The sequence below is a fragment of the Nycticebus coucang genome, chromosome 9 (genome assembly GCF_027406575.1).
Source record: "Nycticebus coucang isolate mNycCou1 chromosome 9, mNycCou1.pri, whole genome shotgun sequence".
NCBI classification, from domain to species: domain Eukaryota; kingdom Metazoa; phylum Chordata; class Mammalia; order Primates; family Lorisidae; genus Nycticebus; species Nycticebus coucang.
Genome location: NC_069788.1, coordinates 46,058,677 through 46,082,737, shown reverse-complemented (window position 1 = coordinate 46,082,737; position 24,061 = coordinate 46,058,677). Strand labels below are relative to the sequence as shown.

Genomic DNA, 24,061 nt, shown 5'->3' with positions numbered 1-24,061 from the left:
TGAATGGTTGTTTTAAGTTGCTACATTTTAGGATAGTTTTGTTACACAGCAATAAGTAACTGATACATGGTTACTGTATTATATATATATCAATCATACAATGTATGTATGTATATGTGTGTGTATACATACATACACTGTATGATATATATCATACTATATATATATATATATATATGAGCAAAAAAGCAAGACCCCATTCCTAATAAAAATTATTAAGCAATTGTCTTCCCTCATCCTCCCTGGTAGCTGGGACTACTGTGATTTTTCTTTTCTTTTGTTTCTTTTTTTTTTTTTTTGAGACAGACTCTCAAGCTGTCACCCTGGGTAAAGTGCCATGGCATCATAGCTCACAGCAACCTCCAACTCTTAGGCTCAAGTGATCTTCTTGCTTCAGTTTTTTCTATTTTTAGTAAAATAGTAAAAACTGGCCTCCTTAGCTTCCCAAAATGCTATGATTACAGACACGAGCTGTCATACCTAGCCTATTTTCTTTATATTAAAAGAAAAAAAGCGAGACCCCATTCCTACTAAAAATAGAAAAAACTGAAGCAAGAGGATTCCTTGAGCCCAAGAGTGGGAGATTGCTGTGAGCTATGGTGCCATAGCACTTTACCCAGGTCGACAGCTTGAGAGTCTTGTCTCAAAAGAAAAGAAAAGAAAAATCACAGGCTGTAGAACAAAACAGATTTAGTTAAAATACTGGCTCATCACTTATACTCTGGGAATATTACTTAGCCTCTGTAAATCTCAATTTCTTTATCTGCTAAATGGACAGAATTCATAAACTTGTGAAATTAAGTAAAGTAAAATATGTAAAGGGTATAGTGCAGGAGCAAGCATATAATAAAAACTCAGTCCCAGCTATTTTCTTTCTTTCTTTCTTTTTTGAGACAGAGTGTCAAGCTGTTGCCCTGGGTAGAGTGCTGTGAATCACTTAAGCCCAAGAGTTTGAGATTGCTGTGAGCTCCCTCAGACTCTTAGGCTTAAGTGATTCTCTTGCCTCAGCCTCCCAAGTAGCTGGAACCACAAGTGCCCACCACAACGCCCAGATATTTTTGTTGTTGTTGTTGCAGTTTGGCTGGGGCTGGGTTTGAACCCACCACTCTTGGTATATGTGGCTGGCGCCCTACCAACTGAGCCACAGGTACCATCCTACAATTTGAAATGTTTTCATCAAACTGGTTAACATAGCCTTAATGTTATTGCTTTTAGAGACAGGGTCTCACTCTGTCACCCAGTCTAGAGTGCAGTAGCACAATCATAGCTCACTGCAATCTCAAACCTAGGCTCAAGTGATTCTCCCACTTCAGCCTCCCAAGTACCTGAGACACAGGTGCACAACACCACACCTAACTAATATTTTTTTACATTTTTTGTAAAGAGGAATCTCACTATGTTGCCCAGGCTCATCTTGAACTCCTGGCCTCCTTAGCTTCCCAAAATGCTATGATTACAGACACGAGCTGTCATACCTGGCCTATTTTCTTTATATTAAAATATTTTTGAAGATTATAATGAGGGCCTATTGTTTAACAGCAATTAAAAACAAAATACAACAGACACATTCAGAGTTCCTACCCTCAAATTATATACTATACACAAGACAAGCATAAAAACTAGAGCTAGGGAGGCACCCGTAGCTCAGTGGATAGGGCACAGGCCACATACACCCAGGCTGACGGGTTCGAACCCAGCCCGAGGCTGCTAAACACAATGACAACTGCAACAAAAAAACAGAAGGGTGTTGTGGCAGGCACCTATAGTCCCAGCTACTAGGGAGGCTGAGGCAAGAGAATCACTTAAGCTCAAGAGTTTGAGGTTGCTGTGAGTTGTGATGCCATAGCACTCTACCGAGGGTGACATAGTGAGACTCTGTCTCAAAAAAAAAAACAAACGAACAAACAAAAAAAAACTAGAGCTAAATCCTAAGACCCTCCTTTTGATTTGGGTTTATAGAGAGGCTTCACAGCACTCAGCATGTTTGTTGAATGAATGAAAACAAGCAAGAATTTTCATTTGGTTTCATATTTAGAGGGACTGGCCAAATAACTACTTAAGAGGCAGACTTTGGATTCCCATACAGGCCTCAAAATTTAAAGTATGTCAAAGGACAAAATTACAAACTTAGTTTATTTATTTAGTTTTGTTGCTGTTGTTTTTTTTGAGACCTCTCTCTGTTGCCCTGGGTAGAGTCCCATGCACTATAGCTCAGAGCAACCTCAAACTCCCGGGTTCCATGTTCCAGTGATTCTCTTGCCTCAGGCCTCCCATGTAGTTGGGACTACAGGTGCCTGTCACAAAACAACTCATGGCTAATTTTTCTATTTTTAGTAGAGACGGAGTCTCAGCTCTTGCTCAGGCTGGTCTCAAACTCCTGAGCTCAAGCAATCCACCCACTTCGGCTTCCAAGATTGTTAGTTTACAGGCACGATCCACTGTGCCCGGCAACTTAGTTTATTTTTATTTTTTTGAGACAGAGTCTCACTTTGTTATCCCAGGCTAGAGTGCTGTGGTATCAGCCTAAATTGCAGCAACCTCAAACTCATCAGTTCTAGCAATTCTCCTGCCTCAGCCTCTTGAGGAGGTGGGACTACAAGCCCCCACCACAACACCTGGCTAGTTTTTCTTTTATTAGTAGAGACGGGCTCTCAGCTCTTGCTCAGGCTGGTCTCAAACTCCTGAGCTCAAGGGATCCTAGGGTCTCTGTCTCCCAGAGTGCTAGGATCACAGGTGTGAGCCACAGCCACGGTACAAACTTAAAGATCTCAGTTGCCTTATTTGCAATTCTAGAATCAGATAACACTTCATTCCATAAAAGAGATTAAGTGTTCAAGGCTGGGCATGGTGGTACCTCACAATAGTACTAGGGAAGTTGAATTGAGAGGATCCCTTGAGTCCAAAGTAAGTTCAAGGCCAGCCTGGTAAATGTGGCAAGATACCGTCTCTAGAAAATTAAAAATAAAATTAAGAAAATAAAAAATAAGTGTTCCAATGAGCAGAGCAGAAGAGGTTGTCTTATGGACAGAGATGGGCTGAAGAAAGCAGAAGCAAAGAACAAAGAATGTATGAGTTACTTTTCAAAGGCACTTTTGCTGGGCCAATGAGATGGCTCATGCCTGTAATCCTAGCACTCACTATGGGAAGCCAAGGCCAGCGGATCCCTTGAGCTCAAGAGTTCAGACCAGCCTGAGCAAAAGCAAGACCCTGACTTGACTAAAATAAAATAATTAGCGGTGCATTGTGGTGGGCACCTGTTGTCCCAGCTACTTGGGAAGCTGAGGCAGGAGGATCACTTGGACCTAGGAGTTTGACATTACTGTGAGCTAGTCTGAGGCCATCGCAGAACAGCCTGGGCAACGGAGTGAGAATGTCTCGGAACAAACAAACAAATCAGAGAACAACTTAGTTCAGATTTGGGGATGTGGAACTTTGGCCTGGGTGAATCCATCTTGATTTTTATCTGAGTCTGCTGGGCCTAGTCTAGACTTAGTCCAAAACATTAGCCTTCCATAATTTTTATTTAACAAAGCAAAATGCAGGGCCGCGCCTGTGGCTCAAGGAGTAGGGCGCCGGTCCCATATGCCGTAGGTGGCGGGTTCAAACCCAGCCCCGGCCAAAAACCACAAAAAAAAACAAAAAAACAAAGCAAAATGCTTTTTTTTTTTTTTTTTTTGAGGCAGAGCCTCAAGCTGTAGCCCTGGGTAGAGTGCTGTAGCATCACAGCTCACGGCAACCTCAAACTCTTGGGCTCAAGGGATTCTCTTGCCTCAGCCTCCCAAGTAGCTGGAACTACAGGCACCGGCCACAATGCCTGGCTATTTTTTTGTTGCGGTTGTCATTGTTTAGCTGGCCCCAGGCTGGGACTCCAGGGGCATGGTCCAGAGCTCTAGCCTTAGTCCTCTCATGCTCAGCACTTTTTTTTTTTTTTTTTTTGAGACAGAGCCTCAAGCTGTCACCCTGGGTAGAGTGCTGTGGCATCACAGCTCACAGCAATCTCCAACCCCTGGGCTGAAGGGATTCTCCTGCCTCTGCCTCCCAAGTAGCTGGGACTACAGGGGCCCACCACAATGCCTGGTTATGTTTTTGTTTGGCGGCCAGGTTGGAGTCTAAACTGCCAGCTCAGGCGTATGTGGTTGGTGCCCTGACCGCTTGAGCCACAGGTGCTGAGCCACAAAATGCTCTTTTTTAACTGAACGGACAATGAGTTGGTAGCATCCCAAGGTACCCTGGAGGTAAGAGGAGGGAGACTGACTCAGAGGGATAGAGTAGCCCACTGAAACAAAGAAACAGATGGGGGTGGAAGGAGGAGGCATTCCAGAAGAGAAGCAGATCCTGTAATGTCAGATCCCGACTGAAACACTTCAGTTGGGAAGCGGTAGAAGGAACTCTGACGTTTATAAAAAAAAATTTTTTTTTCTTTTTGAGACAGAGGCTGTGGCATCAGCCTAGCTAACAGCAACCTGAAACTCCTGGGTTCAAGTGATCCTCTTACCGGGCGGCGCCTGTGGCTCAGTCGGTAAGGCACCGGCCCCATATACCGAGGGTGGCGGGTTCAAACCCGGCCCCGGCCTAACTGCAACCAAAAAATAGCCGGGCGTTGTGGCGGGCGCCTGTAGTCCCAGCTACTTGGGAGGCTGAGGCAAGAGAATCACTTAAGCCCAGGAGTTGGAGGTTGCTGTGAGCTGTGTGAGGCCACGGTACTCTACCCAGGGCCATAAAGTGAGACCCTGTGTCTACAAAAAAAAAAAAAAAAAAAAAAAACAAAAGTGATCCTCTTACCTCAGATTCCCGAGTAGCAGGGAATACGGGAGTGCGCCACCAGGCGGCTAATTTTGCCATTTTTAGTAGAGATGGATCTCGCGCTTGCTCTAGAGGCTGGTCTAGAACTTCTGAGCTCAAGGGATCCTCCCACCTTGGCCTCCCATAATGCTAGGATTGCAGGACCAAGCCACCACACCAAACCTGATTTAACTTCCTTAATCTCTGCAGAGGCCATCCAGTTCCCTTTATTCCCACAGGCCCAGGCTTATTTTGTCCGACCTAATTTCTCACCCCCTGGTTGTAACAATTCCAGAACCGGCTCGGCCCCTGTGGCTCAAGCGGCTAAGGTGCCAGCCACATACACCTGAGCTGGTGGGTTCGAATCCAGCCCGGGCCCGCCAAACGACAATGACGGCTGCAACCAAAAAATAGCTGGGCGTTGTGGCAGATGCCTGTAGTCCCAGCTACTTGGAAGGCAGAGGCAGGAAAATTGCTTGAGCCCAGGAGTTGGAGGTTGCTGTGAGTTGTGATGCACGGCACTCTACCCAGGGCGACAGCTTGAGGCTTTGTCTCAAAAAAAAAAAAACACAACCAACTCCAGAACCCACTTGATTTTAGAACCTTTACTCACCTTTGCAACAGAATAGGGGGCGTGGAGGGGGCCAGGCTAGAAACAGGCAAAAACCTTTTGAGGCTTGCCATGCCTTTCAGGACAGCGTTTCAACTCCTTAGCGGGACAGAGAAGGCCACAGCTCCTGCCACTGCCCACTCGCTTTTCTTCTAGCCATGGAATCATATGCTTTGGGGGAAACACCCCAGGCGGTTAGCTTCAAAACCCTGAGGGAGGCGGGAGCTGTTGCGCCCGAGGCTCCGCCCACGGAAGGGCGCGCTTGCGTGCACGTTGTCGCGGCGGCCATCTTGGACTCGGTTAGCCCGCCCACTTCGGGAGAGGTAACCCTGTACGCTCTGTTCCCCTCAAACCTATGGCTGGCCCGTGTTCGCGAGACCGACAGCCCCACACTTCCCTCTGACCTCCACATGAAACTTCGAGCCAGTATCTTGCTGTCGAGTTATAGCTCTCTGGGCGACTCTGGGAAGGCACCTGTTTCCTTACCTGTAAAGTGGAAGCTTGAGCACCAACCCCCAGTCACCACATATTGTTAGGACATGAATGATAAATTCTCAGCATAAAACCTGAAACATAATGTGTTCTATAAATGTTGTCTGAGTTCTTCCTGTATGTTGCGTGGTGTGTAGTAGCAACCACCTTCCAGGCGTCACTGCCTTCTCCCTTTTCTATGATTGCTTCTGTACTTGATTTTGAAGACCAGGTGGAGGGGCGAGGGGTTTGAGAAGCCCACCCCAGGGGAGTGAAAGTGAAGCTAGAGTCTCTTGGACTTGCATCTCACCATTTAGAAAGGATGTCAGAAACACAAACCAGGGTGCCCAGGACTGGAAAGACTTCGTGGATTTTGGAACATTGCAACGCCCCCATGCTTATTATTTTTATCATCCCTGGCTGCATCCCCACAGGGACTCCCATACAGCATAAAACTCTAGTGTGTGTGCTGGTTGTGGGGACATCATGTTCAGCTAAACGTGGGGGGAGAAGGGCCTTTTGGCCCAGCGTGGGTGCTGGCCTCAAGGAAGGAGAGGAATTTAGGCCAGGCCTTTGGGAATCCTCTGACATATGCAGCTGCTCCACCAGTCCTGTAGCCAAGGCCCAGCAGTTCAGGGGTCCTAACTTCCTAAGGGAGTGAGAAACTGCCTGGAACCCAAAAAGATGAGGGAAGTACATGGCAAAGGGACAGGAGGGTTGGTGGGGAGGGACCACAGCCTTCCAGCCTGCTGGGGCCTGGAGGGCCACACCCAGTCCTTTACAGGATTCTGGAGACCCGGTGTGAGATTTTATTCAGTAATAAGCTGGGTATCTGCTAGGCACACCCAGGTTCCTACAGTCCAGCCTGATGGAAGGAGAGGTAGCAGAGAATAAAATAATTACTAGGTGGGGGTAAGGGGATTGCACAGTTTATTTCCAAACACACTCAGAGGATGTAAGGGGTGGGTGGCCAGAGGGCTCCATCTGCGTCCCCTCCCTGTATTTGGCTAAATCAAATCTCTCCTTATTAATCTCTTAATTTCTCCCCTTATTGCTATCGCCCTAGGCTGTGACAGAGAAGGCACTCTCACCCTCACCCCGAGGAGTGATCTAGGCAGGTGAAGAGCATGGGGTTGGGGTGGGTGCAGGAGAGGGTTAGAGTTCAAGTATTCACAGTTTCCAACATCCACAGTGGATTACACTATGCCTGGGGCATGAGGTGTTGATAGCCCTTCTCCCACTCAGAACCTCCCGGGGTTAACTCCCCAATAACCAAGCCCTAAACCCCATAGTCTGGGCAAGGAGGGGCCTTAGCACTTCCTCACCCAAGGCCTCTGGGGATAGGGGCAAGGGTCTTCACTATAATGAAGGGGAGAGGAGGGACAGAAGAGGCAGGCTTGGAGGCTCCTGCTCTGATGGGTAAGTTCAGATAGCACTGGTCTGCACCCCCACACCCACACATCCCAGGCCCATCCACACAATCCCTGAGTATCCAACTATAAAGGCAATATGGAGTGGGAGCCTGGAATGCTGAGCAGGACACCCCCCCTCCAGCCCCAGCCAGTCCTGCTTCTGGGAGACATGATACTCAGGGAGGGCCAGGGCCTGGCCACAGTCCCAGTTTTTAGGCCCCCATACCTCAGATGTCCTGGCCTTGGGCAGAGTGGTGGGGATGAAGAGGAGAGGCTCCCCCAAGGGTGTTATAAAAAGCTAAAACCATTAAAAACTTCTTGGGAAGCAGTGGCTCCTAGTCTCTACCCCCCAAGTTATTATAATCTCCCCAGTGCCCAGCAGAAAGGGCTAAGGGAGTCCCAGAGAGCTGAGGGAGGCTACAGCTCCTCTCTGACAGGATGGGGCCTAGAGAAGGGGGCCCCTTAGCACCATGCAATGTTGGGGCACCTCTGCAACCTGACTGACCCCTGGGCAGGGGCCCTCTGAAGCTGGAGTGTCCATTTGCTAAAGCTTCTGTATTTTTAAGGGGGGACCCCTGCAGGGGAGGGGGAAGTCCAAGCAGGGGTCTTAGCTGGGACCCCAAAGGGCCCCTTCAGGAGTCATGACTTGAAGAATCTTCGTACCACAAACTGGCCCAGCAGAACCACAGCCAGAACCATTAGTACATTACGGATGGGGCCATTGCCCAAGTCCAGGGCTGCCACCTGCCGGGAGAAATAACGTGGTCATAGAGAGGCTGGCAGAATACACAGACACCCCAGGGGCAGGGTGGGGCTGGAAGATGGGCAGGTGGCCCAGCAGCAGGGAGGATGTCACTATCCTTGGGTACTCACCCAGCCGCCCCTCTGTGCGATCCACCGGGCAATGCAGTGATGCAGCATGAAGTCGACCACGAAGCGGGTCACCTGGCCCAGGAAGCCAGTCAGGCCACGCTGGTAAACATGTAGGGCCAGGCGGTAGCCGAAGCCCAGGAGAGCCACCACACGGCCCCAGTTGATGCCACTCTCAAACAGGCTGAAGGCAGAGCATCTGATACTGTTAGTGGAGAGCTCCCAGGAGACCCTGAAGCCTGCCTCCCCTGCACCTCTCCCGGTGGAAAGTTAGATGGCTTAGCTGGGCATCAAGGCCCCAGCCTGGCCTTGATTTGGGAAAAACCTAGTTTCTGAAAGGAGAAAGCTCAGGGCATCAGAGCTGGCTGCTGCTGCTGGGGTATGGCCTCTGAGGCTGCAGATGCCAAGGGGCACAGAGAGGGCAGAGGGAAGAACAAGTGGGCAGAGGCAGCAGGGAGATTACCTGTGGGTGTTGCTGCTGGCCTGGTAGCCCGAGGGACAGCAGAGAGAAAAGGACAGAAGAGGAGATTAGGGTAGGTCCTAGAATTAACTTGGTGACTTGCCTCTAAGGACATAGAGTGGACATTTCACCTCTGGGCACTAATTCTAAATCTGGTACCTATTTCTACCTTTACCTCCAGCTTCAAATCTACCCTGGCACCAACCTCTCTAACTTTGGCAGTAACAACAGCTGACACTTCGTAAGTGGGGCCACTGACTGTCCCAAGCATATTTTCCCTATTATACAGACAAGGACACTAAGACTAGGAAGTTTTAAAAAGGCAGTAGGTGGGAAAGCTGGGATTTGAACTCAGATATTTGATGTCTTTAACCAATACACTAGATTGCCTTTTGGATGCTTGATTATAACAACTAGAAGCCATTTCCAGGACGTGGCAGAGGTTGGCAACCTTACTATCTTTGTTGTGATATGTAGTTCCAAATCAGATCCACAATGGACAGCTGTGCTCCAGCTGGGCTAAGGAGTTCGGGGATATTCCCACTTCAGGGCCTATCTAAAGTCCTAATCTAACCAGCCAAGTCCTCAGTGTCAGAGGCCAAAAGAACTGTGAGCTTATGCACAAAGGATGAGGAATCTGGAATCCTAAGAGAGAAAGATAGGGGCCTGAGACCACATGTGAGTTAATAACAGACAACACAGTGACTAGAGCCCATTAGGGAGATGGCCAGGCTACCTTGAGGCGATCTTGGTGAAATACTCATAGGCGTTCTCTGCTGTGGGCTGCAGGTGCTGCAGCATGGTCTGGAACTCCGAATCATAGCGCCGGTTGATGTCATCCCCAATGATGGCAAGCTGCCGACCCACCTGCCCCATGGTGCTGTAGGAGTGGGAGGCAGTGGGTGAGCAGAAGGCTGGACAGCCAGGGCTGGGCCCTGACTCACAGCAGAGGGGTTCTACCTGAGCTGCCCCTGGCCTTGTGAACCCCTCCTTGAGGTCCCCGACAGAGTGCTCAGACATGAGGGCTGGGCTCTAGAATAAGAAGCAGGCATGTGCTAAAAAGAGTACCATGTCCTGGACAGGTGTGGTGGCCCAAGATGAAAAAGGAGCAATAGGGAGAGAAGGGCAAGACCCCAGAGCCCTCGCCAGCTCCCAGGACCTACAGAGACCGCATGTGAGCCTCTACCTCCCTGAAGATGTCCCTGTGGGCCCACAAGCTATAGCTTACCTGCTGGGTTCTAGAGGCAAGGTGACCATCTCTGGGTCAGCAGGGGCAGCTGCCCCCTCAGCCTCCTGCTCCTGCTGATGGCGGTAAAAAACGTAGCTGCGGAAAACCTCCTCTGTGTCGCGGGCTACCTGCTCCTCTGAGGATCAAAGGTGTGAGTCAGGGAGGGAAGGCTGGACCCTGGCGGCCCATCCTTCATAAGTGACTTGTTCTGCCTCAAGGCCACAGCTGTCCTTGCTCATAGGCAAAAATGTCCCTACTCAGCCCCTTAGTTGACAGCTAGTGCTTACTCTGTGTGAAGTGTTCTCCTGGCACTTTGCACTCAATCCTCACAGCAGCACTGTGAAGTGAGTGGCCCCAATAAGGGTAACTTTGGCTTTTTTTTTCAGACAGAGTCTCACTCTGTTGCCCTGGGTAGAGTGCTGTGGCATCACAGATCACAGCAACTTCAGACTCTTAGGCCCAAGCGATCCTCTTGCATCAGCCTCCCAAGTAGCTGGGACTATAGGTGCCCATCTGCCCATCTAAGTAATGTGCACAAGCCAGGATATAGTCCCAGGCATTTAGGTTCCTAAGTCTATTTTAGTGTGCACAAGGTACACACACCTTACGCGACCCTTACAGTTTAGAGAATATGGGAACAAATTTTGAAATTGTAGCCTCAGGGCCAGGTGCAGTGACTCATGCTTGTAACCCTAGCACTCTGGGAGGCCAAGGTGGGTGGATCTCTTGAGCTCAGGAGTTTGAGACTAGCCTGAGCAAGAGCAAGACCCCATCTCTACTAAAAATAGAAAATCTAGCTGGCTATTGTGGCAGGAGCCTGTAGTCCCAGCTACTTGGGAGGCTGAGGCAAGAGGATCACTTGAGCCCAAGAATCTGAGGTTGCTGTGAGCTATGATGCCATAGCACTCTATCTAGGGCAGTGGCTCTCAACCTTCCTAATGCCATGGCCCTTTAATACAGTGCCTGTGGGTCGCGACCCACAGGTTGAGAACTGCTGATCTAGGGCAACAGAGTGAGACTGTCTCACAAAATAAAAAGACAGAAAGAAAAGAAATTGTACCCTTGGGTCCAAAAACGTCACCCTGGGAGAAAGTAACAAACCTGGGACCTAAACCCAAGTCTAGGGAACAGCCTGTAGTAGGCTGAGAGCACCAGCTTTCCTGGCTATTCCTTGGAGAAGGGAAGAAGGGCAGCCATCTTACTTCCTCCCCAAGTTGCAACAACCCTGTTCCCTGTTTAGCAGACCTGACTGAGTGATAAGGCAGTTTACTTCCTTATTTCTCCCCCTGCAAGGATACGACAGCACACCCACAATCCTACCCTTGTCCCTCACCTCCGACCCCGCCCCTCTGTCCTGGGATGGCACTGTGCCCACCTTCACACCCCTGGTCTCTACCAACCTCCCTACCAACCTCTACAAGGACCCTCCCCAGCCCAGACTCCACCCTGCTCTTCCGGCTTAACCTTGACAAGAAATATACTTTCCTGCTTTATCCAAGGAGGATAAACTGAGGCAGGAGAGCCTGCCCCTAAATCCTGCTTGGTCCCGTCCATTTCTGCTCTGTCTGCAAATAGTCCTCCAGGTTATGGGATGGGTGAGGGGCCAAGAAGACCCTTACCAGACGTGGAAGGCGGGGTGGACTCTCCACACTCCTGCCCGGGAGGACCTGGGCCTTGCCCGGATGCCATTTGTTCAGGTCTTAGTGGATGGCAGTGTCAGCCTATGGGGAGGGATGAGAAAAAGCAGAGGTGGGACTCCTCTGTGGAGATCCCTGAGAGGTTGCCATGGCCACACAGGATGGCGGGGTCCCCTACTCCCACAAAGACCCTACATATAATACTCTGGGACATTTTTTTCTTATTCTACCACCTTAGGTCCTGGGAATCTACTGGAAGGAAGCAGAACTTACTGAGCATTGCACTGGCAACTCTTCAAGGCAGATGGGATGAGAAAGGTAAGGCACTGATGTACTGAGACATCTGTACCCTGTGTCCTCAATGCAGCCAGGGTGTGGCTGCACAGTGCCCTGGTGGCTCTCAAGTCCCATTTTGTGTCACTCCTGGGCAAGTGAGGCTTGTTTCAGAGACTGAACGGTCTTTCAGCTGCTCTGGGGGCCTCCTGCACCCCACCCAGCACATACTTACCACAAGCTTGTCACCTCCAATGACCCATGAAGGTCCTACTTCCCTTGGCTGGCCAGAACACACCTGTTTTCAACTCAGGCCTGTTAGCCACAAACATTTACTAAGAGCCTATGGTTTATTCCTACCACTTTTGAGCACTCTCCAGGTGATGAACATTGAACACTCAAATTAACCCAGGAAGGTAAGCATCACACCAAATCCATTTGTTTATTTATTTAGACAAAGTCTCACTTTGTTGCCCTGGGTACAGTGCTGTGGTGTCATAGCTCACAGTAACCTCAGACTGTTGGGCTCAAGTGATCCTCTTGCCTCAGCCTCCCAAATAGCTGGGACTACAGATGTCCACCACAATAGCTGGCTAGATTTTCTATTTTTAGTAGAGATGGGGCCTCACTCTTGCTCAGGCTGATCTCAGACTCTTGAGCTCAGGTGATCCACCAGCCTCAGCCTCCTGACCAGGCATCAAAGCCATTTTAGAGGTGGGAAAAGTGAGGCACAAATAGGGTAGTGCCTGAGACCACATAACTAGTCAGGGAAAGTTGTTTGAATCGTGCCTATAAAAAGATTGTCTGGGGGCAGCACCTGTGGCTCAAAAGAGTAGGGCGCTGGCCCCCATATGCTGGAGGTGACAGGTTCAAATCCAGCCCCGGCCAAAAAAAATATATATATATTGGCTGGGTGTGGTGGCTCACCCCTAGAATCCTAACACTCTGGGAGGCCCGGGTGGGTGGACTGCCCTGAGCTCACAGGTTCAAGACCACCCTGAGCCTGAGAGAGACCTTGTCTCTAAAAATAGCTGGATGTTGTGGTGGGCGCCTATAGTCCCAACAACTTGGGAAGCTGAAGCAAGAGAATCACTTGAGCCCAAGAGTTGGAGATTGCTGTGAGCTGTGACACCACGGCACTGTACCCAAGGGTGACAAAATGAGACTCTATCTCAAGAAAAAAGATTGTCTGGGAGCCCACATAATAGTCATTTAAGATTTATTTTCCAGTGTGTGCACCTCAGAGGGTGTAGTTTAGGGGGCAACTTTCCCTGTTTGCCTTCTGTCTGTGCCCATCCCACTTCTGCCTGGCAGTAAGTTGAGGGTGCCCTCGTGAGTCAGGGGCTTTGTCTCACCACCCCCACAACCTGCCTCACAGCTCATACCCCCACCACACACCTGCTCTCTTGGCCCAGCCCCAGTTTTCCTTTGCCCAGTCCCAGCGGCAGCCCCAATCTGCTGCGACTCTTTGACAGAGGGAGTATTTCCTGGATGTAAGCTGTTTCACTTTCAGTTTGCTCCCCTTCCAGAGCCCTATTTTACCCAAAGCTGCTTCCATCACCCTAGAGGGAAGCACACCTCCCATCCCTGGGGAGGGTGCAGCACCACTCTAGGCCTCACCAGGGCCTGGGTACCCTTGCCCATGTTCCTTACACTTAGGCCTGGGACTATTTTCAAAAGGGCCCCAAGAGCTCTCTGGGAACAGGTAGGGAAGGGCTGGATCACCTGTGCACTCAGCTCTTCACCCCTTCCAACACAGACAGGGCGAAGACAGACCTTCCTCTTCCTTTAACAAGGAGCCAGGCCTTGCTAAAGTAGACCTGGCCAGGCACATCCCCACTCCGGCACCTCCTTCCTGATTAAGATGCCCTTCCTTCTCTTCCAGCCTCCAAACCCAGCACCCCTGGACAGCAGGGCCAAAGGATGCTGACTGCATCTCCAACTCCCTCTACCACTGCCCCAGGCTCCCCAAGGGAGCAGGTGGAGTCTCGGAACAGCCCCCAGCGGCCTAAGCCGACCTGGGCCTACACCCATCCAAGTAGCCTAACTTCCGGTAAAGAGAATTCACTCCATCCCTCCTCCCAGTCTCACTGGGCCTCACACAGGTATTCCTCAGGGAGACATGCCTGGCTGGGCCCTAGACCCAGTCTAAGGATCCTGGGGCAGCAGGAAGAGCTGTAAAAGTTCCGTGCTTGCACTTGACCTTGGCTCTGACCTCCACTCCCATTCCTCAGACTGCTAAAGGACCCAGTTCTCATGATTCTCTGTTGTCTGGGGACAGTATAAGAGAAGAAGCTGTCTGAGGGGCAGTCAAAGAGAGCCATGGCATGATCAAGCCCCCAGCAGGAGATAGCGGACCTGCCCAGGCAAGCCTTGCAGTTTCTCCCTCCCCACCGGCTCCCTGCACCATTCTGGGGCTGGAGCTTCTGAAATCTGGGAGGATGGACAGGACCCTCCCAGCTTACCTGCGGGGATCCTGGTCCAACCCGGGATGGCTCAGCAGGTCCAAGGCTGGAGATCCCGAGGGGCTGCGTCTGTTCCCAGGGCCAGGATGCCAGTCGGCTTCTAGGAATGAACGTCAGTGCATTCCTGGTATCTGGATATACTCTGCTGGTCCCAGCACAGCCGGAGGGACCCGCGAGGCTCTGGTGATCATAGAGGTGCCAGCTGCACCCAGCTCCAATCAGCTCCCTCTAGAGGAAGTTGCTCTGAGGCCGCCGGATGCGGATGCACAGGCCGGCAGCCGGAGGGGCGGTCTGGGCAGGCCTGGCTCAGAGAGCTCCCGCCTCCTCCCCCCTCTCCCGCTCCACATCCCAGCCAGGCAGAGCAGTTCTGTGCCGCCCACTGCTTTTCCCATCCCTGATTCCCATGTCTTTGTTCTGTCCTCCTTTCCATCAATCAATACCAATAAAACCCCCCAGGGTAACAAAGTTTCTCCAGCACCACTGCTGGTCTTACACATCAGCCATCAGTGATCATTGTCTAACTAGATCTTCCCAACAGCCCTTGGAAGTAGTGGCTGTCACCTATGCTCATTTTCCAGATGAACAAACTAAGGCTTAACTGGTTTAAACTACTCTCTTAAAGTCACTGAGCCGGGTTCATAATAAGTTCTGTAGGCGCCTTGCGGAACAATAATACTAAATTGAGGTTCAATATTTGTCTCAGACAGACCTGTGAGATTCAAAATCCCTGAAAGCAGGCAGTGCCTGTGGCTCAGTGAGTAGGGCGCTGGCCCCATATACTGGAGGTGGCGGGTTCAAACCCGGCCCTGGCCAAAAAGAAAAAAAAAAAAAAAAATCCCTGAAAGCAATAGGCAGATAAACAGAGATTAAAACCCAGTGGATTACAGATGTGAGCCCCTGAGCCCAGCCTTATTCTTTTTTTTGTTGTTGTTGTTGCAGTTTGGCCAAGGCCAGGCTTGAACCTGCCACCCTCGGTATATGGGACTGGTGCCCTACTCACTGAGCCACAGGTGCCACCCCCAGCCTTCTTTTTTTTTTTTTTTGTAGAGACAGAGTCTCACTTTATTGCCCTAGGTAGAGTGCCGTGGTGTCACAGCTCACAGGAACCTCCAGCTCCTGGGCTTAGGAGATTCTCTTGCCTCAGCCTCCTGAGTAGCTGGGACTACAGGTGCCCGCCACAATGCCTGGCTATTTTTTTGTTGCAGTTTGGCTGGGGCAGAGTTTGAACTCGCCATCCTTGGTATATGGGGTGAGCACCCTACCCACTGAGCCACAGGCGCCACCCTCTTGTTTCTTTTTTTAAAACTCATGAAGTAAAACAGCATCCACTGAGTTTTAATCTCTGTTTATCTGCCTATTACCTTCAGAGATTTTTAATCTCACAGGCCTGTCTGAGACAAAGGTTGAATCTCAATCTGGTATTATTATTCCCCAAGGCGCCTACAGAACTGATTATGAACCCAGCCCAGTGACCTTAGGAGAGTAGTTTAAACTAGTTAAGCCTTAGTTTGTTTATCTGTAAAATAGGCATAGGTAACCTTGTCAGCCCCGCCCACCTGGGTCCCAGGTCTCCCTCCTCTACTTTACCAGCTCCAGCCTCTCTGCCTCCAACCAACCCTCCTATCTGCAGCCGCCCCCCCACCTGATCTTTGCATTCTAGAACTCCTAGAAGTGTCCAACTGGAGGTTTCAATTTGAAAACTTCTGTTTTTAAGCAGTTGGTCCTGGAGTGGCTACTACAGATCAGGGTCCCTCTCAGGATGGAGGACCCGGCTCCAACCCCTCGGTCACGAATTTTGGGCCACTCCTCTATGGTTCGCTTTTTCCGTAGCCTGGTGGGGAGCAAGGGTAGCCCTAAGAGCTGTGACAAGGCTGTGGCAAGGGGCCAGGCACATCCCTTGCATGACCAGGATGCCCTCTCCTTGATGATGAGCCATCAAGCAGGAGTGGGGAGGAGGGAATGGGGGCCACCTGCTGGGCTGCCTTGGGCCCTCTCTGTGGCCATGCCCAGGGGCTCCTCCCACCCGCCAAGGCACCATTACTCAGGGCAGGGTAGGGGGGACATGGGGATCTCTACCCCCAGCTCCAAGGAGGTCTTGAAGGTCATGGCCCAGGGTGTCGAGGTGAAGCCAGTCCTGCCCACAGGAAGCCAGAAGGAGCTTGGCAATCTGTCTGAAAAGAAAGAAGAGGAGGAGGAGCCAACAGGGGAGGCCTCTAGGGTTCCAAGGGCACCAGGCAGGTGAGGGGCTGAGCTGTGGATGAGGATACCAACCCCTGATGTAAGATGTGGGAAGGATATGGGCCTGAGATGGGGGAATGAAAGTTGGGGAGGGCCTGGGAATGGAGGTGTTTAGATGGATAAAAGGCTGGAACAGCATGCCTGGGTGGGGAAGGGCAGGGATGTGAGGGTAGGGCCAAGGGATGGAAACAGCAGGGGTGAAGAGAAGTCTGGATATGGGGGAGGAAGAGACAGACACTAGAAATAGACAAGAGGCTGTGGGAGGGGACACCAAAGCTGAAAAGGGGTGGAGTTAGGGGGTGAAAAAGGATTGTGACAGCATGGGTGGGGCTCTTGTTGCTCCCAGCTCCTTCTGTAGGGCACATCTACCCTGCCTTCCCTCTCCACTCCCATTTGGGCCTGACAACCACTGGTCTCTGCTCCCAAGTCCCCTCATCACTCTCTTGGAGAGGAGGGATAGACCCCCTCTCTGAGCCGGTGGGCAGAGCAGGAGACTGATGGGAGAGGGAGGTTGGAGAGGGCTGAGCAGGCCAGCAGGAAGGGCTCAAGGAGGTATTGGGGGGTCTCTGCCACATCTCTGGGTCTCACCTGACTGTGCTCTGGGATTAGGGTCCACTTTACACAGGCCCTGGCGGTGGAGCAAGAACAATCACAGAGTGCCATGAGGCCACCGCCTCTGGAGGTCCAGCCTGAGGCCTTCCACAGGGAGGAGGAGGAGGAGTGTCTGCTTGATGGTAAGTTGTGGCTGCAGGTATAGAGGCATCAGAAATGAACTTCTTCTAGAACTTCTCAGGGGTGCAGGGCCTGGAAGGACACAGGACACAATCTGAGGGACTGCTAGAGTTAGGCTGCCTGGGTTCAAATCCCAACTCCACCATGCCAGGCTGTGTGACTGTAGAAAGTTGCTTAACTTCTCTGTGTCTCCATTTCCTCAGCTATAAAATGGTAATATGGAGTTGCATGGTTTAGCTGAGATGTGCTTTGTAAAATGCCTAGAACTTTGCCCAGCACACAGTAGGCATTTGCTAAAGAAAATGAGGAATGATCTAATACAAGGAGGGGAGTAGGGGAATGAGGGATGGGGAGAGGGGAAGAGGGAGGAGGAAGGAGAGTTATGGTGTAACAAGAGGGACTTTACCTAACAACCGCAATCAGTGTAACCTAATTCTTTGTACCCTCAATGAATCCCAAACAATAAAAAAACAAAAAGAAAACAAGGCTACCCCACCTTCAGCTGACCACTCCCCTTCACAGGAGACCTCAAGTTAGCCTCTTCCAAGGTGGAGGCAACTCCCTGGAACCGCCTTCTCTGTCTGTACAAGCAGCTTCAGAAATCGGTCATGGCCAAGGTCTGTGAGTGATAGGAGGGTGAGGCCTGGGTAGGCCCCCTCTCACATCTGGTTGTGCTCCACGATATGTTGCCTGGGCCCAGGGGCGGCACTCCCCTTTCTTAACCTTTTGGGAACCATTCCCCTCTTCCTGTATTATCTGGGGTGGGGGTGGGGCTACAGGTCTGGGTCCCAGCCCTCCTTACCTGCTCAGGGGCCTGGCCTGCCCTCAGCTTCTCAAGGAGGGCTTGCCCCATGAGGAGGAGGAAGGAGCTGACCAGGAAATAGAAGAGGACAGCTCATTCAAGCCCTGTGTCCCAGTCACCCTTCAGTCACCACTGTCTAAAACTTTTGGTTCTACAGAAACAGTAGGTAAGTGCTGCCACCCCACCTTCCCTCCAAGTTGCCCCCTGTCCCAGAAGCTCCCCTAACTTTGGCAAGTGGCTGAGGATGCAATACCAGAAATTACCACGAGGTGGTACCAGAGGACCTAAGATGACCTTCTGAATGGCGGGACCCGCAAGTGTCTGGGCTGGAAACTACATTAGGTCTAAGACAAGGGCTTCCTCCCACAAGGATTGGGAGGCAGCAAGGTGGAAGTAATGCTACTTGAGCACCACCCTTCCCCAGCCATGAAGATTCTAACTCCTAGGTGGCCACCTCCATCCTTGCTTTTCCCATGATGCACTGCTATGACAGTGCCACAAAGGTCCCTTCTCCCAGAGGAGACTTCATGTATCTCCAGCCATAACAAGCAGTTGGTGGAGTGGTGGTACCACAGTACAATAAAAATTATTCTTGACATTTACAAAGTCATTACTGTGGACTAGACCTTCTTCTAAAGACTTTACAAAATACCACATTGTAACACTTAGGTAGGTCCCATTATTATCCCCACTTCCTCATGAGAAGACTGAGGCGCAGAGAGGTTAAATAACTTGGCCAAGGTCACACAGCTAGTAATGGTCAGAGCTGGGGCTTGGCAGTTTGGGTTCCAGATCCCGGCTCCAGGCTCTTGGGTTGATGGCTAGAGGTGGGGCATATACCTGCCCCTCACTTTCTCTCCCTAGAAGGTAAAGATTCACACTCATGCTATGCAGGAGGGAACCCATGAAAACACATTTCCTAGGAAAGGCAGAGGTATGGAGAGCTGGGGCCTAGATGGCTCCAGGCAATCAAAGAAAAAAGGGCTATGGCTGAGGGTGACCAGGGTCGCAAGTTGCACACGGCTGGGATGAGATTTGGAGAGCAGTGGCTGCTGCCTCTTCCTTGGATTCCCAGCCGTTTGCACCACCCTATTCTTGCCTGGCCCATACACATCACTCTGGCTGTCAGGTTTCGTGGAGTCAGAATTAAAGAAGCTTCTGGCAGTACAGCGAGAGTCTCATCTCTGGAAGTTGGGCAGCCAGGAGGGCCAAGAGCTACTGACTCAGCCAGAGATCACCCTGGAGGAGGTGAGCACTATGGCTGATCAAGTATACATGCATGTTCTAGACCCTAGCCCCCTGGAAGCTTTTCATCTCCACAGAGCCCTGGCCTCTGCCTCCAGCCCCTACCACCTGGGTAGGAAAGGCATGTTCCCTTCCTGGTGGTAGTATTTGTGAGTTCAGGCCCCTGGCTACCTGTGTGTGCACGTGCACACACACACGCTTCCCCATCAGTCTCTGTTTCTCACTTGACTCAGAGTCACAATGTCTGTTTTTAAGTCTTAATTTTACCTTTGACTTGTTGTATTGGCCTTAGGCTTCAGTTTCCTCATCGGTAACACAGGGAGGTTTCTCTAGATGGGCTATAAGTCTTTCCTGTGCATCTGCAATTCACATAATGTTGCTAATATTCTATCTTGTCTCCTATTCACACCCATTCCCACAAACACACTTAAGCTGAGGGGAGTGACCCCACTGGCTAACACTAAGGACTACCACCCTGATCCTCTTCCTTGACATCAGCCTTTAAAGGTTAGGGCTGTATCAGCTTCTCTCAGTGTACTTTGATGGATATATTGTTGAAAAATGTCAGTACCTTTTTAGACTTAATTTCCATCCTTTCATCATCTCATTCTTTTATTCAGTGGACATTTGCTCTGACCATATAGTTTATGGAAAGGGAGACCATAGGGTTTGGAGGCCAGAGGCTTTAGTCAAAGTCCCGATTATTCTAGCATAGTTTTTTTTTTTTTTTAGAGATAGAGTCTCACTTTGTTGCCCTCGGTAGAGTGCCATGGCATCACAGTTCACAGCAACCTCCAGCTCTTGGGCTTACAAGATTCTCTTGCCTCAGCCTCCCAAGTAGCTGGGACTACAGGCGCCTACCACAACTCCTGGCTATTTTTTTGTTACAGTTTGGCTGGGGCTGGGTTTGAACCCACCACCCGCGGAATAAGGGCTGGCGCCCTACCCACTGAGCCACAGGCACCACCTGATTCTAGCATCATTTTGCTCAGTAACTTGGACTAGAAGCCTCACTTTCTTTACTCACACAAGGGGACTGTCATAAGGATGTAGTGTAGTGAAGCATATAGCCATAAACTGCAAAGCATTCGAGTGTCAGGGGTTATGGCATTATGACTCACCTTTGATGCAGTAACTACTAGAGAGATGTACCCACAGGGCACGGAGGGACATCTTTCTCGTGGTCTCAGGCCTGCCCTCACACCTCATTCTAGGGAGCCTCTCTGTGTCACAGTCACACAGGTCGTCAGCACCTGGCAGAACCCCTTTCCACTGGAGCATTCTGATCTTGGATCTGCCCTCACTCGTCCCTCCCTCTTTGTCCCTTCTGCTCCCCTCCATGCCAAGCCACCCACTGAGCCAGCCTGTCTTTCCTGGGGGTCACAGCAGCTCTACAGGCTCTAAGGAGTTTCTGGGTGGTGGCAAGTGGGGGCTCAGCCCAGTCCTCACTTTAGGGACAGAGCTGCCTGCAGGAATCTTTCTCCTGTGGCCCTGTCCTCATCACTCCCCCAATTCTCCTTATCTGTCCTCAGGGACACCAAGCTGAGAGGGAAGGAGGCCACCCCCCAGCATTCTGCTGGGGGCCTGGGGGAGAGGTGCTGAGGCCACTGAAGCTCCACCCTAGTCTGGAAGGAAAGGTACAGAGCCCCTTTGATGTGTGTCCAGGACAGAGGTGAGGGAGGGGAAGGGTTGGCTGGGATGCCTGAACCCCAAGTTGGAGGGAGACGGGACCTTTCATTTTATAGGAGGGAGGAGGCTCAGAGTTAGTGGGGCTGGAAAAGGGTCTGGAGAAGGAAGCTCTGGGGTGCTTATCTCTAAGGGGCATGTGGGAAGGTTCTGGGATACTGAGCAGGGAGCCTGAAGATGCCTAGGTTTCACCCATGTCCGCCTGCCAGCACGTGCTTCTTGAGGAGATGGACAAGATGGGAAACCGACCTCCAGAATGAAGCTGGTGCTGGCTCTGAGTCTGCCCTGGAACTGGTACACAGGGTATATCCAAGAAGCCCCTAGGACCAGGGTATCTTGGGACAAACTATCCACATGTCTGTAGGGTCGTCCTGCCCAGCATACTGTCCCTGCCCATCAGACTCAGGCCTGTGATTTTATCAATAAAAAACTACTTTGACTTCTTGGCTGTCTGTCTTGGACCTACCCACTCATCCTCAGCCCCCGAACAAGCCCAGTTTATTGGGGCACAGGGTGTTTTCAATCTGGTCCCTAGTCTGTGCCCATGGAGCTACTGGGACTGGCCTGGCTGCAAAATGGAGGGCAGGGAGGTTCGTGATCCTAACCTGAGGATGAAGAACCTCTGGCCCAGAGTGACAGAGGGCCCCTGCTGCCTGCAAGCCCTGCCCGTTAGGAGGTGTGTCCCTAAGTTACCAGCCCATGCTATAGCCTCCCAAGGAGGATCCGGGAATTCTCTAGCAGGAAGTTCCTGCCCTGCCAGCCCTGGGATAAAGCCAAGAAAGAGGCCCTGGGACTGGGACCTGCCTCAGGATGGCTGGTCTGGGGTGGGGAGCCAGGTGAGGGGGGCCCTGGGGTTGATGAAGTGGCTCCCCAGGCTGGGGCACCATCCTCTGCAGGCCTGTACTACAGATGTGGGGAATAGGGTCCATTCACATGCTTAGAGCTAGGCACCTTTGGGGTCTTGGGCAGAGGAGGTTAAAGAGGTGTGGTGTGTGGCCTCAGGAGAAGTCCAGACACCTGGAGGGCCCATTGCTGCCTAATTTCAGAAGTGTGGGCTTGGGATGGGAGACCCCAGAAGGTGCTGTTTGCCAGAAGCTCCTACTGGCTTTTCAGTGGGGCCCCCAATTCTTTCCCTTCTGCCTGTGTCCAGGCTGTGAGCCTCCCAGCATATGTATGAGAAAAAGAGCTCACACCACCTTCAACTCTTCTACACAGAACTGCTATCCATGGAAGTTTGTCTGAAGTTTCCCATAGGGTCCCCACTGTGTCCAGCCTAAGACCTGTTGCACAGCTGAAGTCAACATTATGGCTGTTCCTAATAATTACTGTGATTGACAACAACAACAACTGTTTGTTGCATGGCTGGCCCTGTGACCACATGCCAGGGGTGGAGGAGGGAAACTGCCCTAACCTGGTCCCTGCCCTAGCCCAGCCCAGCCCAGCCCAGCCCAGTGAAGGTAGATGTCCCCACCCTCCATCCCCTAGCTGCAGAGAGCTTGAAGAGGGTTGGTGGTTCAGAGGTGGGCTAAGAGCTTTCTCTGGGCTTCTTGGGCAAGGCCTTGGAGTCCCTGATCCAGACCCCGAGCTGGGGGTGGTGGAAGGGGCCAGCTGGATTGTCTCCCTGCATCAGCCAGGAGGCTGAGTATGATCGTATGACTCACCTGTGCCCTAATTGCCCGGTTAATCATTTCCTTCCAGAGTGCTGGCTGTTGGGAAGGGTAGGGGCATTGGAGGGCAGGCTATGGGCTCCCTGGGAGCGCCTGGGCCTGGCGGGCAGAAACTTTGGCTCAGTGTGTGGGATCTAGGTTGGACACTTTTCTCCTCTGCTCATTTTCCCCATCTGTGCAGTGAGGATCATGGCACCTCCTTGGCCATTTTTAGGATTCCTATGAATCGGGAGGTCTGTGAGCCTGGGAAGGGTGGTGCACCTGGAGCAGGAAGGGATCTGTGCTGGCGTAGGCCTGGGGGCCTCTTCTCAGCTGGCAGTGTCCTGGGCTAGTTTCTGTGTATGCACCTGGCTCAATGCTCATGGCATCAAAGGAAAGGTTCCATGTTGAGTGCAGAGGTCTGGCTCCAGTCAAGGCCAACATGGAGAGAGACTTTCTGCAAGGCTTTGTTTTTTTTTTTTTGTAGAGACAGAGTCTCACTGTACCGCCCTCAGGTAGAGTGCCGTGGCGTCACACGGCTCACAGCCACCTCCAACTCCTGGGCTTAAGCGATTCTCTTGCCTCAGCCTCCGGAGTAGCTGGGACTACAGGCGCCCACCACAACGCCCGGCTATTTTTTGGTTGCAGTTTGGCCGGGGCTGGGTTTGAACCCGCCACCCTCGGCATATGGGGCCGGCGCCCTACTCGCTGAGCCACAGGCGCCGCCCTTTCTGCAAGGCTTTGAAGGAACACTGCAGACATGCCTATGGGTCAGACCTGAACACTGGGTGGCATATCAAAGCTTTCTCTTCTTCCCGAGTATACAGACATCTAGGGTACTGTCTCCATGCACCCTCCTGCACCAGGGTGCTTGGCTGGTAAGCCAGAGGGGTCTGAAACCTAGTGCTCTTTGACATAGGATAGCCTCCACCCGCCACCCTGGGAAGGAGTCCCTTTTCTAATTTGCACAAAACAGCCAGTTGGGCTGGCAGTGGCCCTGGTCATGCCAATGGGGAGTTGGCAAGTCTTTGTCACTCTTCCGGTTTCTCTCTTCTCCCCCATCTTCCTCCATCTCTCTCTGTTGGTATCAACATGTGTCTCTGCCTTTCTGTCTCTCCATGTCTCCCTGTCTCTGTCTCTTCCTTGTTTCTCAGGTGGAACTAAGGCAAAACAGCAGCTCCCTGGTCCATTCTGAGAATATTGTGGGGACTCAGTGGTGGCTGAAAGGAAGGCAATAAATTAGGCCATTTGGGAGTAGGGGGACAGGGTGAGTGGTTACAGGAAAATGTGGGTAGGGCCAAAGGTGGGTCTGTTCTCCTCAGGAGACTACGTTCCTCTTCTTGTGGACCCCTGGCTAGGACCTCCCAAGGAGCTGGGATCTCAGGCCACAGGTGGTCAGCCTTGACTATCCTGGTGTATGGGGAGGGCAAAGACATCTGCATTATTTTCTGGTTGGAGAAGGAGCCAGAAAACAGAAAGGCAAAGAGAGGAGAGTCAGCAGGTT

General features: G+C 51.4%; 2 protein-coding genes across 2 annotated transcripts; one reads left to right on the top strand and one right to left on the bottom strand.

Annotated features, from left to right (window-relative positions):
• Window positions 1-6,775: 6,775 nt before the first annotated feature.
• BAK1 (BCL2 antagonist/killer 1) lies at window positions 6,776-14,454 on the bottom strand. Its single transcript, XM_053603221.1, has 6 exons — window positions 14,209-14,454; window positions 11,453-11,554; window positions 9,834-9,969; window positions 9,342-9,485; window positions 8,149-8,329; window positions 6,776-8,019 (listed from the first exon to the last, which is right to left on the bottom strand). The coding sequence occupies exons 2-6, from the start codon at window positions 11,520-11,522 to the stop codon at window positions 7,915-7,917; spliced, it is 636 nt and encodes a 211-aa protein (XP_053459196.1). The 5' UTR covers window positions 11,523-11,554; window positions 14,209-14,454; the 3' UTR covers window positions 6,776-7,914.
• Window positions 14,455-16,307: 1,853 nt separating this feature from the next.
• On the top strand, window positions 16,308-21,350 carry LOC128594224 (gametogenetin-binding protein 1-like). The gene is made up of 7 exons (XM_053602832.1): window positions 16,308-16,446; window positions 17,056-17,180; window positions 17,701-17,795; window positions 18,008-18,146; window positions 19,110-19,228; window positions 20,758-20,862; window positions 21,121-21,350. The coding sequence occupies exons 1-7, from the start codon at window positions 16,313-16,315 to the stop codon at window positions 21,169-21,171; spliced, it is 768 nt and encodes a 255-aa protein (XP_053458807.1). The 5' UTR covers window positions 16,308-16,312; the 3' UTR covers window positions 21,172-21,350.
• The last annotated feature ends 2,711 nt before the right edge of the window (window positions 21,351-24,061 follow it).